The sequence below is a fragment of the Trichoderma breve genome, chromosome 2 (assembly GCF_028502605.1).
Source record: "Trichoderma breve strain T069 chromosome 2, whole genome shotgun sequence".
Lineage (NCBI taxonomy): Eukaryota > Fungi > Ascomycota > Sordariomycetes > Hypocreales > Hypocreaceae > Trichoderma > Trichoderma breve.
This window is the reverse complement of record NC_079233.1, coordinates 1,196,191-1,209,886: the sequence shown is the minus strand read 5'-3', so window position 1 is coordinate 1,209,886 and position 13,696 is coordinate 1,196,191. Positions and strand designations below refer to the sequence as shown.

Genomic DNA, 13,696 nt, shown 5'->3' with positions numbered 1-13,696 from the left:
AAGCATTCTTGTGATAATGCTAACTGCAAAAGACCAGTCATGGCTAGACTTTTGTAACAGCTACGCCCTGTTACAAGGACCAAAAGGGCGTAAACTAATCATATCTTGTCCCCCAAAGGGCGTAAGATGTCCTCATAATTTGTTCAGCTCCACAACCACATGTCACGGAGCTGCAACTTCCTCGCAGCACCAATCAGCCACTCCATCTTGGCTGCTCTCCCACTTCACCAGCAACATTCCTTCGATCCACTTTCAACTTGACCTTTCCCCCTCGAAAGCATTAAAAAGGCCGCGAAAGACTGGCATAGCAGTCTGAAGGCGGCCACGAGCAATCTATGTTGTGTCGCGGGATGGGTAGTCTTTGTTCTTTTTGCCGTGAACCAGATCCATCGTAAGAAAAAAAACGCAATAGAACCTCTTCCTGGCCTTCCCCCCTTTGCCAACGCCAATGCAATGCAAGCAGAAATCAAATGGTACAGGCGGAGCCCGACAAGACACCCGGTTGTGGCCTACCGAGGTCTTGGGGCGAACGACGTCCTATGAAGTAGTCGTGGTATCATGACCGTAATGGTCTAGTCATATACGTCGGTTTTTAAAAGGAGTAGTAATTCGATACTGGTACACGAGATGAAACATCTCTGACCATGCCCATAAAGTGCATTTAGACTTTCCGGAAATCTGTAGCGTGCGCGTTAGTACTGCACGGTCTAAAAAAAGCATAATGTATTTGTAAAGGGTAGACAAACCTTGAAGCACAGGGTAGATCATTTCAAAAGCTTGGTAAATCTCCTCTCTCACTTTGGCACCCGTCAAGACAATCTTGCCGGAGACGAAAATGAGCAGCACAATCTTGGGCTTGATCATACGGTAAATCAGACCAGGGAACAGTTCAGGCTCGTAAGAGCTGAAGTTGTGATGGCGAGAGGCAAGACCTTCGAGACGAATAGGGAACTTGATATCGCAAGAGCCGACAATGTTCTGGATCTTGAAATCCGTGAACTTGGCGTTGAAGCCGAGCTTTTGGATGATACGCGCATATTTTCGAGAGGCCAGCTTAGAATCGTCCTCGGACTTGGCACCAGTCACGACCATCTTGCCGGAAGCGAAGATGAGGGCTGTTGTCTTGGGCTCGCGGATACGCATGATGACGGCAGCGAAACGCTGTATGCTGTTAGCACCCTTATGCCTCCACGAGAATCTCAGTGGGCCGCCATGTATTCACCTTTGGGTTGTACTCGGCGTTTCGTGCGTGCAGGGCAATCGTCTTCAAGTCCAATCGGCAGTCGAGATTCACGGTTGCCACGATGTTCCTTTGATTGCGAGATAAGTCTCAAGGAGCAGAACCAAAGTCACTCAAGTGTATACATACTGCAGAGTGGGTGTGATACCACTGGGACCCTGAGAGGCTGCAGGCGTGGCAGCGGGAGTTGCAGGAGTCACCCCGTTCCCATTTGCAGCCTGCTGACCGTTGGGAGCCATTCGCTGACTGCCATCGGGGTTGGTGGACGGTGGTGTTAACTCGTTAGAGGCACCGGGGAACGACAGCGAGCCAGGAGCGGTAAAAGCCTTTGCCTGCGCGGCATTGGCTGGATGCGTTTGAATGCCCTCCATGATCGCGACTAGAGATCAGAAAGTTTGCGGCGAAGCTGCAACCCTAAACTGAGCAGGTCTATGCAGGAGATGATGTTAGCCACTTGCATATCCTGAAGACTATTGGTGCATCGAGGCAACCCAACAGATGAAAAAAGAGAGAAGAAGCAAGTGATGATGCAGCTGCTGACAGGCACGAAAAGCAGAGCTATGCGCTGCACAGGCTGAAAGCGAGATGAAAGAAAGATGAAGTTGGATGAAGGGAGGCGAAGTCGCGGTTTTGTTGCTGTGGCTGCAGCAGCGCCAGCTGGCAGACACGTGTTGTGTTTGCCACAGCAGGGCGGTGCAGTGAATGAGGGAATGGAGGGAGAAAAAAAACACACAACACAGAGTTGTGGCCACCTACCTAAATGCGGGAGATGAACAAGTGAATGTCTCCCCTACAGAATGCTGCTCAAGCAGATTTTTTTTTTTTGGAGTCCTTGCGAATGCCGGGTGCAAACAACAAGGTTGGGTAGAATAGGTGAGAACGAAGGTCGGGCCTTGGAAAAAAGCGTTGGTCCAACAACCGAGACTCGGATCGTCTCGTCTTCACTTTCAAGCAATTTTTTGGAGGTTATTTCTTTTTTTAATTGCGTTCTACAGAACGAGGCAACGACTCGAAGGGCGACGACGACGGGCAGTACTTTGTATCGCTTTGAAGTCTTCGTCGGCGATCAACAAGATCGATTGCACCCGTGGGATTAGGGAGCGACGGCGTTAAGGAACGTGTTCCAGTTCTCTGTTATTGCCTGGTCGCAGGACGTCGACACCGTGCGACCTAAACGGAGCAGACTCGCTTATTCTGCTCGTTGATTTTCCTGACGCTTTTTTAGAATTAAGGGAGAGGCTGTTCAAGGAACGTTGACGTCCGATGAAGAAGAGAGCGTGGATAGTAGGAAAAAAAAAGGTGGCAAGCGAAGCCTTTGAGGATATGTGGGGCGTGACGTCGTTGGAGGGGGGAAAATATTAATGAGAGGGCCGAACGTATGTGGGAGGTACGCAGGGCCGCCGGTCGGGACTTCCTCGCAAGAACGAGGAAACAGCGGATGGGGAAGGGCTGGGTACTTATAATTCTCGCTCCGGAAGGCCCAGGCAGGGCTCCCAGGCAACAACACCACCTGTGGCGTCGCCTCTGGCAGACCCGAGCTCAGCTTAGCGTGTGCACTAGGCCCCAGTGCGGCCAATCACAGGCCCGCGCCGCCGTGCTTTTATCTCCTTTGCCCACCACGGCTCACAAGGCCCCCTGAAGTATCGCGGTATCATGCAGAACCTCGCGGTACCAGCGCTGTGGCACCAGGATAACGGGGGGTGACGAGGGCGAGACAAAGCGGGCAGGGGGGGCAGCTGGCGGTCACGGTGTCTGCTGCCAGGGCTTTTGAGGCCCAGCAAACGCACTTCTTCCAACCCGACCACTGCTTCATTTCACTTGCACTCTTTCTTCCTCTTTCTTCTTCCTTCGGCCTGCATCTCGACGTGCAGCTTTTGTTGCTGGTCTTTTGTCGTCGTCCCTACTTACTGTACTGTGTGTGTTGCATGCAGTCGACGGGCAGCGCAGGCCCCTTTGCCACTCAACCATGCGTGCAGCTGCGATGCCATGCTCGCTGCCGTCCGCGGAAGCGACAAAGAGCGTACGATAAAAAAGCGAACCGTCTCGGACCCGTCAATCTCCTCTGGTCTCTCTAGCACCGCTCACTGCCTCCCTCTTCCACCACGACAAAAACGACAGCGCACATCGTCTCGGATGGCGAATACTGGACTGGACTGGTCCCGATGGGGTGCCGGGGAAATTCGCTTGACTCTGTTTTCCGTGTCCGAGTTTCCAGCCAGTTCTGTTGCTGGGGCGAGCGACGGTCAATCAGCCCCAGGCAAGTCGACGGGGCTGGCAGTGGACCCGGGTTGGTCGCGTCGCGCCCATTCGCCCCCCCTTTTCTGAGCTTTACCCACCAACCACTCCCTGAAATTGCGTCTTCGCCGCCCCCCTCACCCACTGAACCACGTCCTTTCAGCGGCCACACCACAACAAGTTACTGCCTTGGAACAACACGAGCTTTGAAACACGCACCTTTGCCCCTGTTGCGTGGCCGGCCAAGATAAGCGACATGTGCTCACAGCTACAAACAGCCTGCGTCTCAGCATCGTCTCATGTCCGGCGGCAGCCAGACGAGGGCATTTGTGCTCTTGTGTCTGTGTCTGGGATGGAACCTGGAAGCGATTACGAGTCGCGTCGTACGGCCGCACACAGCAGAATTTTCTATGGTTCTGGTGGGCAAAGTCCGCTTGGGAGGAGGCAAAAATGGCACAAGGCGGCATCCTGGCGTTAGTGAGTCATTGCCTGTGAGCCAACCATGGGCCTTGAGCCGCATCCACCCAGCAATCTTGCTGTTTGCGGCCTTGTGAGTGGCTCCGGCGCCAAGTACTGAGTACCAGCTCGGCTGCCCGCTTGACGCGCCTCTCTGTCACCGTAACCTGTGTCTGCCCAATGGACTGGACGCGACAACGGGCTTCTCGACGCATGCACGAGTACAAGACCCATGAGGAGCCCTGTTGACATTTTTTGCTCATTTTCCCATTGTCTCTTCTCACTTTTTTTTCCATTCAATGTGGATAAGCGAGTGCGAGTTGCAGCCCATGGCCGTGTTCCGACAGCGTTGCGCCGTCCCCTCGTAGCCTGTTGCACCGGCGCAATCGCGGAAGTTTTGGATCATTGTCACTGCTACATGGCCTGCGCGGCCCAAGTACCCCGTTAACAATTTTCCAACCCAGTGACCCCCAGCTGCTCAGCACGTTACACTTTGATCCCTAGCGCCGCATCGCTGCCAGAACTGGATACTTTGGCCGCCTTTGGGTCCAGAAAAAATTTGCTTTCTCGCCTGCCCAGGCCCGTGTTGGTGTAGCATTGAGCGTGTCCAAGCAATTTCTCTCGTCGTCGTCACGACGTCAATAATTCACGCACAGAGAAGTTTGAGGCGAAGAGTGCTAAAAGAGCTAGGGAAGGGAGAAAAAAAAATCTTTTCTTCCCTGCCTCTCTTTTTTCGCTCTCCGATGTCCAGAATCGTACTCGCTTGTAGTCGAAAGTAGCACTGCTGCTACCTCTGTACATTGCATGTATCCTGCTCCGTTTGCCGAGTCGGGGCCTCTTTTGGGACACTTGTGCAGCAGACCGGAACGAACAAGAGGAATTCATGTTTCACTGCCAGCGGTACCTTTGGCATTCTGGCCTCTGTGCAGCTCTGAAATGCAACAAAAGAATGCACACACAATCCCTTTCGGACAACAGTGCATAGGCAAGCAAACAAAGTGGCTTGCTGCCTCTTTTCTTTTCCTTTTGTTTCTTTCTTCTTTGTACTTTGTAGCTTCACCCTTCCTGCAAGAGCCTGACTCAACAGACAGTAGACGATACCAGCAAAATGCTGCATCACGTATAACTGACTATCCATGGATATCAAACCCCAAACCTGCTGAAAGACAAGGGACCCCCAAAACGTTCCCCAGACTTGTAGAAAAAAATCGAACCCACACACAAAGCCCAGTGAGCGCTAGCCATTGCGGAGCAGACCGATACACTTTTTTGACACATGCAAAATCAAGAAGCGGCCGCATCCACTCTCATATCAGCACTACTTAACTTGGGGCTGGTCTATCTGCGCGAGCCAATGCAAGAAGCAAAAAAACAAGGCGGTGATGAAGTGGACTCTAGCTTTTGCATTTGTGTACTACAAACTTTCGGTGAGACGATTTATTGCTTTCTTTGATATTTTGATATTTGATTGCTTAAAGACACGTAACCACTGCACCTATATACTGTATTTCTCGGCTCATATACTATGATATACGAAGAACAAAGAAGAAAAAAGGAAAATGTCAGCCTGACCGCCCTGTTTGATACTCCTCTCCCCGCCAGCACCTATAAAAAAAAACAGAAAATAGAGAATACTTTTTTTGGCTGGGCGTTTTCCATTCCCAGGACATGCATACATTGTACATATCAATACATCATATCATCCAGATTGTTTCTGTGTTGTGTGAATCACGCCTCCTTCCCAATGGATTTGCCTCTCATGTCATGTAATACTTGGGTCCTTCTCCTCCCTGTGGAACTTGCCAGTTGATGTCCTGGTGGGGAGCTTTGATATCGCACGTCTTGCAGTGAATGCAGCTGTTTTTCACTGTTAGTCACTAAAGCACAGGAAAGAAGAAAGAAAAGGGGTGCATGTAAACTCACTTTTGTGCGTTTATCTGGAATCGCACGCCGTGCGGTTTTGACTCGTCCTCCACGTACTCGTACACTCCGGCCGGGCAGAAGCGGTTCTCCAGGCCCTTAAACGTCGGATACGTCGTGTCAGTGTGGGCATCCCAGTCCTTGACTTGCAGGTGCACGGGCTGGTCCTCCTCGTGGTTGGTGCCCGTGCGAGACACGCTGGTCAAGATATCAAAGGTAATCTTGCCGTCGGGCTTCTCGTACTCAATCTTGGGGAACTTGTCGGCCGGCTTGGTCGACGCATAGTCGGGCTTGCCGTGCTTAAACGTCCACGGGACGCGGCCCTTGAGAACGTACGCCTCCAGACCGGAGTAGGCGACGCCGCCGTAGACGCCGAGCGGGTTGTGCCACGAGGGCCGCATGTTGCGCACCTCCTTGAGCTCCTTCCAGATGGACGACTTGCGCAGCGCGTCCTCGTAGTCGTAGAGGAAGACGGTGCCCTCGCTGGAGTCGTTGAGGGCGTTCCACGCGGCCTCTGCGGCGAGCATGCCCGACTTCATGGCGTTGTGCGTGCCCTTGACCTTGGGCACGTTGACGAAGCCGGCGGAATCACCAATCAGGGCGCCGCCGGGGAAGGCAACCTTGGGTATGCTCTGGAAGCCACCTTCGACGAGGCCGCGGGCGCCGTAAGAGATGCATTTGCCGCCCTCGAGCACGTTCTTGAAGAGCGGGTGCAGCTTCAACTTCTGGAACTCCTGGTATGGGGAGAGCCAGGGGTTCTCGTAGTCCAGAGATACAACCAGGCCCAAGCTTACCAGATTCTCGCCAAAATGGTACATGAAAGAGCCACCATAGACGTCCTTTGGTAAAGGATAGCCCATGGAGTGGACAATGAGGCCCTTTTCGAACTTGGCAGGATCAATCTCCCACACTTCCTTGACGCCCAAGCCGTAGGTCTGGTGCTGGCTATCCCGTCGCAGGTCGAATTTGCCAACCACCTTCTTAGTCAAGCTGCCGTGGCAACCCTCGCCGAACATTGTGACTCTTGCGTGAAACTCCATGCCCCGCTCAAACGAATCCTTGGGCTTGCCATCCCGTCCAATTCCCAGGTCGTTTGTGGCAACGCCCTTGACCGATCCATCGGTGTTGTAGAGAACCTCGGAGGCGGCGAAGCCGGGGTACAGCTCGACGCCAACCTCCTCCGCACGCTCGCCGAGCCACTTGACAAACTGGTTCAAGCTGACAATGTAGTTGCCGTGGTTGTTCATCTGTGGAGGCGCCGGGATCGGGATCGCAGCCGTCTTGGTGAGGAAGCGCATCTTGTCCTTGCCGGCCGGAGTCGCATGTTCAAACCGCGAAGGGTTGGCCTCGTCGAGCCAGTCGGGGATCAGCTCGTTGATGGCAGAGGGCTGGATGACGGCGCCGGAGAGGATGTGGGCGCCCACCTCGCCGGCCTTTTCCAGCACCAGCACCCGGAAGTCCTCGTTGCCCGCCTCGTTTGCCAGCTGCTTCAGCCGAATGGCGGCACTCAGCCCCGCGGGACCGGCGCCGATGATGCAGACATCGACCTGGTCCGACTCTCGCTCAATGGTCGAGGGGTCGAAGGATTCGTCTTCGGCCGCCATCCGCAGTCGCATAGCGGTGCTGAAGGATCTGACGGCCGCAATTGACATGCCAGATATTGACGGCCGCATCGTGATGGAAGCTCTTCGAGCAGCCGCCACAGGTCCGAGGAACCTTGCTGGCCGACATCTTGGAATCGCGCGGGTGGTGCGCAGGGCGCATCTCGACACGGGCGCTGGAGCCGGCATTGTGGTGACTGGACTGGACTCTTAGAATTACTCGCAGCTCCAAAGGCAAGCAATTGGCGAAAGAGTGGAAGAAGCTGGCCGGGAAGAAAAGCTGCGACATCGACGTCAAGGACCGGCGCCGAGTTACTATTATCTGCCCAGCGATTGGCTACCAAGGTCCGACCTGATACCCGGACTCATATAGCCGATTGCAGCCGGAGGGGCCCTGTACCTGAAGGATACTTGGGGTAATGGGATCCCGGGCCGCGAGCTGGTGGTTAATCTCGGCTTATGAAGTAGCTCTTAGGTACTTTTTCCTCCAGAGTTTCGCTGCTGTCACAAGCCTGTAATAACCGACCCCAGAAAGTCATTTGATGATATGATTTCAATATTTATTATGTCTACGATTTGAAGTATCTTCCCATCATGATGCTGAATGCTGACCGATGCCGCAGATACCATGCTCTCTTAGTGAAACCCAGGGTAAAAATTCTCACAAATTAAGCCCACCGGCTTCGATATCGGCGGTATTGTACGTTTAAAGCTGTGCGGCTAGTCTTATATCCTGCAGCTTCGCAGAGCTGCCTGAGGTACCCACGTACCGATCGGAACGACCCATGGCGGGGATGACAAGCTCCCGAATAAGACGATTGACGTTTAATCTTAATGATACAATAGTCCAGATAGTAGTATCAATAATTCCTATCAGGGTACCTCCGTATTGCAAACCCAAGATGCGTGGTGAGCTGGCATTGTGGCATGTGACGCATGACCGTGCTGGGTTGACTTACCCGTGTAAAGCTCTGAGCTGTTCCAAGGTTACAAGTTCCAGAACCCGCTTGTACCTCGCTCGAAACAAGGCGGACCGTCTGTCTTAGCCGCGGTCCGCAAGATGCGGTCTGCAGCCTATTCAAGACAGAACAAGTTTAAGCCGAGACTATTACCAGTGATGTAATCCGTTCATTAAATATTTGCTGTATTCAGCTATTTCCCTATAATCATACATGCACAGCTATCAGGTCGGGGTGCCAACTAAAATCCGGATATTCAATCCCGAGGTACAGGGTAGCCTCGAAGCCGAATTCGACTACAAGAAACTTAGATACGTGATGGTAAACAATCAACATCTATTATTTTTGAAACAGTCATTTTGACCAGGAAAAGGGTGAAGAATCTTGTCTCTAGCGCATTTATCATGTCTCGTAATAATCTAAAGTATCGAAACAGGGATCCAGAGTGCATCCAGACGATCTCATAACGTCACGGGTCCATCATGCTGACTATCACATCCGTTCATTTCACCATCCCACCCTGGACTTGATGAACCAGTTCATGCTTATTTCGTTCAACATACGTCAGCATCATAACAACAATCTTGATATCAGGTTGACTGAAGTTGATGGCCGTGAAGATCTCTAGGTATCATGTACACCACCCGCCATAGCAGGAGGTTTACCTGACAAGGCAATCAATGGCAAGTCACAGCAAGAGCGCGACATTATCCAGAGTGATCCTATTCTAATAATGCAGTTCATATACAAGCCATACACCGACTCCTTGCAATCCAACTCTGTCTCCCGTCTATCGAAAAAGATGACCTAGCCCTAAAAGTCTAACTCAAATCAAACCCGGCCCCTGCCGTTATCGCGTAGAGCAATTTCTTTCGTAAAGTCGACTCCGACTTGTAAATCGGCAGCTTTAACAAATTAACACACGTACTCGCGCTGGGTAGTCGTTCCTGGTCCGAGCTTCCATCACGGATGGCAAACTTTGGATTCAGTTGCGCAAAGCCAAGCAGCGGTGCTCTTGGAGTCGACGTGACGTATTTGAGAACATCGCGCCTCTGAGCGTCTGTGAAGCCGTTCATAACGTTCCAGAACATCTTGATCGTGGGGTGTTCCTCTCCATCATCGCCTATGGTATAAAGGCCGCTGTAGACTGTGTTTTGGCGTAGGTTGTCAACGTCAATTGCCAACGAGTCGCCGCCAACCAAGCGCTGTAACTCAGACTGGTTAAACATCGACAGCCACGACGGCCGGATAATCTCGCGAAGTCCGCGCAGGAAAGCAGTCGTCTGGGGAGCCGGCTGCACGACCAGGCGGTGGCGAGCTGCGTATGATATGTATAGTAGGCGATTGTCGTTGGTAACCACCATCTCATCACCACCAGGTACCAACTTCCTTGTGACAATCTCAACAGGATCGCCCGGTGCCGAGATCTGATCCGTTATTGTAAAGTCAAGCCCCAGGGCCGAAACATCCCCGGAATAGTTTTTGAGGTGAAGGAGGCCCCTGTATAGCTCTTCGTCCATGTCTTGAAGATCGTTTACACTGCCCTTGTAACTGTTCTCTTCTTTTCGACTGGGTGACGGCCATTTTAAGAGGAAAAACCCGGCAAACGCAAGATCGACGAGAATGCCTTCATACATGCATTTTCCCACAATGCGGCCGAGAAATTCATATCGTCTGAGCAGACCAGACACCGCCTCCCTCCACTCAGGATCGGATTCCGAAAACCCTTGCTTTCGCAGTGATTCGCGAAGCACATCCATAGCCGTGGGATTAGGATACAGCAGTTCTTTACCACTGGATGTGAACATTCCCAGTCCCCCAGCCCCGTTTCCAAAGGCTTCTGACGTAACGCTCGTTAAAAATTCTTTGGTAACACCGCCACCATCGATACCGGCTTCAGGGGTATCGAATTGGTCGACAAAAGTGATCTGGATGGGGTCCTTGAGGCCTTCTCCTAGCTGGTAAAACTGCTCAAATGCATCCTCAAACAGCTGGCCGCGACGGATTTTTGCGTGATGCCTTCCCACAGGAGCCATCAACATCACATGATTCCCGCCCCTGCGGATTCTGTCGAGGTTGACAAATTGTCGGAATATCATCACTCGTGTCTCAAACGGAACAACAAATGGGATGTGTTTTAATACCTCCAGTTTAGGTCCCATCTCGGCGAGTCGTCGTTCCCTTTGGGCGCGCATCTGGTTAGCCTTGATCCTCTCCAGTCTGACATTACGAGAAAGCCGTTGCGCGGCAAAAGTGGAATGCAGTCCGTAACCGTCATCAAACGAAGGCTCTTGACTGTCATCCGCCTCCATGTCACTATCATCAGCCTGTTCTTGAATCTGCCTCTCTTCTTCTGCTATGACGGCTCCAATGAAGTCTTCCTTCTCCAGTTTGCTCGTCATAAGCCAGTGATCTGCCGACAGAAAATGCTTCCTCGAGTCTCTCTCGTAGAGCATTTTTAGTGTCGTTGTAATGATGGCGCGAAGGCTCTCTAGATCGAGTTTGGTGGAGACATCTGAGGCTGAACTCTTGCTGGAGCCCCTGGGTTCCTCTGCGTTTCTTGACGAGTCTCCCCAGTATGAGTCTAACCGGGATTTTGTTGATGCCTCAAGAGCTGCTTGAGTCTGGGTGATCTCTTGAACACTATAATGCAGAGCAAATGCAGTATTTTTGAGGAAAGTGATGAGGGCCTCAACATCTTTCAATGCCAAGCTGCATGATCGAGTGCGTGACTTTGGTACATCGCTACTAATAACCTTGGGATAAATGCCACTTAAAAAGTCTTCGTCATCGCTGATCCTTAAGATGAAAGTGTAAAGCTCCAAGAATAGCAGAATAATTCTCCACTCTTGCTCTTCTGTATGCGACGAGGGCTGAGCTGAATTGCCATAGAAGTATCTGTGGAGTATTTTCGCTGGTCGCTCAGACTCTGTCCTTAGTTTTTGGAACACCGAGGTCTTGGTCATCATCTGCCAGAGGTACTTGACAATGGGGACCTGCCCCTCTGCAGCAGGTATCTCCTCGAGAAACAGCCTCATGCGCGTATCGTCGGCTCTGCTGGGGAAGCTCTGAAGCAAAGCCAAGATATAACCAGCAAGGAGCTCACTTCCTTCGAGCTCTTGGGTTGTAGACTGTGCCAGGCTGGTGGAGAAGTCATGTAGCAGATTGGAAATGCCATGATTGTCAACGAGCCACAATAGTTGACGGGAAACGTAAGATGAGGAGGGGAATACAAGAGGCCCAGTAGCCGGGGCGTCGGGGTTTATTCGAATACTGATATCGGATGACAAAGCAGATAGCTGTGTAAAAATGACCTTCAGATGAACCAGGTTTTGAGTTGAGCTCTTCTGAGCTCTGCTTAAATCAATATAATGAGCCAAGAGCCAGAAAAGGCGATCTTTTTCGGGCAAGGTGTCGGATTTATAGTTGTACGAATCCAGTATCTCCCTTGCGAGCTTCTCCGTGTCGATGCTTTGGGCCATCCGGTCAATGTTTTCCTCAAAGAGATGGATATCTTGGATTGTTAAAAATCGAAGCGCCAACGCCCTATATGCATTCGAATCTGTGTACAGGCGAGTTAGTAACCGGTCACATGCTACACATGAAAGAACTGAAGCTACAATAGGACAACATACTGTTTCCTGCGCTTGCATCCAATGGTGCCGAGAGAGATTTGACCACTATTTCCACCCATTCTTGACTGTGCCTTGTTTGGCAAAACTTGGCTAACGCCGTATAGTATTCGTCGACCGATCCAAGAATCGTGAAAGGGAAGTTGGTGGCCAGGTGGTTGATCAGGAGTAGGAGATATTGTAGTTCCAATGGCGTATTGCTAAGCGAGCCAAGTTAGCACGTCTGTGATGTTTTGCAAGCTTTTCGCTCATTGTATGTCTCTCGGAGGGGCAATTATAAACATACTCTGTGGAAACTGAAACACCCAAAGCTTGCACAAGCTTTACCATTAACTTTTGAAGGCGAGAAGGATGACGGCTGGCGTCGCTGAATTGCTGTAGAGATATACTATTACAGTCGTTGACGAATAAAGACAGACGTTGCATGTCGCCGGCTCGGTTGGAGGAGAAGAAGGATAATAGGAGAGGAAAAGAAGCATATATCCTCTGAGAAGCATCGCTATCTGGTAGAGACTGATAGATGAGATCAAAGTCATGCCTATGCTGGTCCCTCAAAGTAGACCGCGATCTATATCCTCGCCATGTTCTCTGTATCTGCGATGCCGCCTTCAAACGTCGCCTCTCGGCCTGTCGCTTTTCTCTGTCGGCCTGGGCATCCGATACGGTCTTTGTAGCGTTCGAAACGGCCGAGGGCGTCCATGATGTGTTGGAGAACGGGTTGCTGGCTTGTCCACTTAGGTTCACGTTTCTCGGCCGCCTCGAGTTGCCTGTGAAGGTTGAGAACATGGCGGCGGCTTGGGCTTTGCTAGTAGCTACACACAGACATTAAGTGAACACGGATATAGATGCCACACAGACACCTTGTACGATGCTTCTGTGGTGTTGCGGTTGTTGTGGCGATTCTAGAAGATTCAGCCCTGAAGCTTTCATCAGTCATCAACCTGGATACGTTCTGCTGCAGGCTGCCCATAGCATAGCATCATCACTGGTGGGGCAACATCCGGCGGGCTAGTGTCGCGTGCTGATAAGATAAGACGAGTTCCGCAATCAGGGTCACCGCCTTTGACATCCCACCAACACAGTGTGAAGGCGGATGAGAGTCCACTGTTACCCTTGTTTCGTGGGGAGCAAAAACAAAGGCGTGCAAGTAGCACCAAAAGGCAAATTCCAACTCATTCAGACTTTGCATTTCCCGGTGGCCACTTGCGGCTGCAACTAGCAGAGACAAAGGCATGAGCACGAGAACAGGCTTCTGCCACCGCCTCTCAGAATTTTCAAAGAGCAGACTTTGCATCACACCCTCTTTCAGATAGGCCGGTTGTTAGCCTCGAGACTTGGCTGAGGCGGGGTTGCCGGTTTTTCTCTAACAAAGAGATGCACAAAGCGCGGAAGTTTCTGCTATCGGCTACTTTGCCATGCACGGCAGCTGGTACCTTTTGGCTCTTTGTTAGGTTGCTTTAGTGGCAGCTCCGGCAGTGTCCTGCACTGTGCCGGACTGTGATACCCTAATAAATCTGGTAGGAAGTCACAACTCGCCGCTAAGGAGGCACGGAAGGTCACTCCACCGCTAGACAGGTTTAGCAGCCCAGCGAAAAAAAAAATGTCAAGTGGTTGAAAAATCTCTTTTTTTCCTCTTCTTCCACACAACGCCCA

The 13,696-nt window shown here is 51.6% G+C and overlaps 3 protein-coding genes across 3 annotated transcripts; all 3 read right to left on the bottom strand.

The window, feature by feature from the left end:
• Positions 1-661: 661 nt before the first annotated feature.
• T069G_02626 (transcription factor TFIID (or TATA-binding protein, TBP) domain-containing protein) lies at positions 662-1,611 on the bottom strand (the record flags this gene model as incomplete). The annotated part of the gene is made up of 5 exons (XM_056169836.1): positions 662-678; positions 747-1,161; positions 1,223-1,310; positions 1,370-1,406; positions 1,467-1,611. 5 exons carry the CDS (start codon positions 1,609-1,611, stop codon positions 662-664), a joined length of 702 nt encoding a protein of 233 aa, XP_056030728.1.
• A 4,077-nt stretch (positions 1,612-5,688) lies between these two features.
• On the bottom strand, positions 5,689-7,641 carry T069G_02625 (electron transfer flavoprotein-ubiquinone oxidoreductase, 4Fe-4S domain-containing protein; the record flags this gene model as incomplete). The annotated part of the gene is made up of 2 exons (XM_056169835.1): positions 5,689-5,788; positions 5,855-7,641. 2 exons carry the CDS (start codon positions 7,639-7,641, stop codon positions 5,689-5,691), a joined length of 1,887 nt encoding a protein of 628 aa, XP_056030727.1.
• A 1,591-nt stretch (positions 7,642-9,232) lies between these two features.
• T069G_02624 (HECT-domain (ubiquitin-transferase) domain-containing protein) lies at positions 9,233-12,829 on the bottom strand (the record flags this gene model as incomplete). The annotated part of the gene is made up of 5 exons (XM_056169834.1): positions 9,233-10,085; positions 10,143-10,631; positions 10,695-11,973; positions 12,047-12,243; positions 12,330-12,829. 5 exons carry the CDS (start codon positions 12,827-12,829, stop codon positions 9,233-9,235), a joined length of 3,318 nt encoding a protein of 1,105 aa, XP_056030726.1.
• Positions 12,830-13,696: the final 867 nt, after the last annotated feature.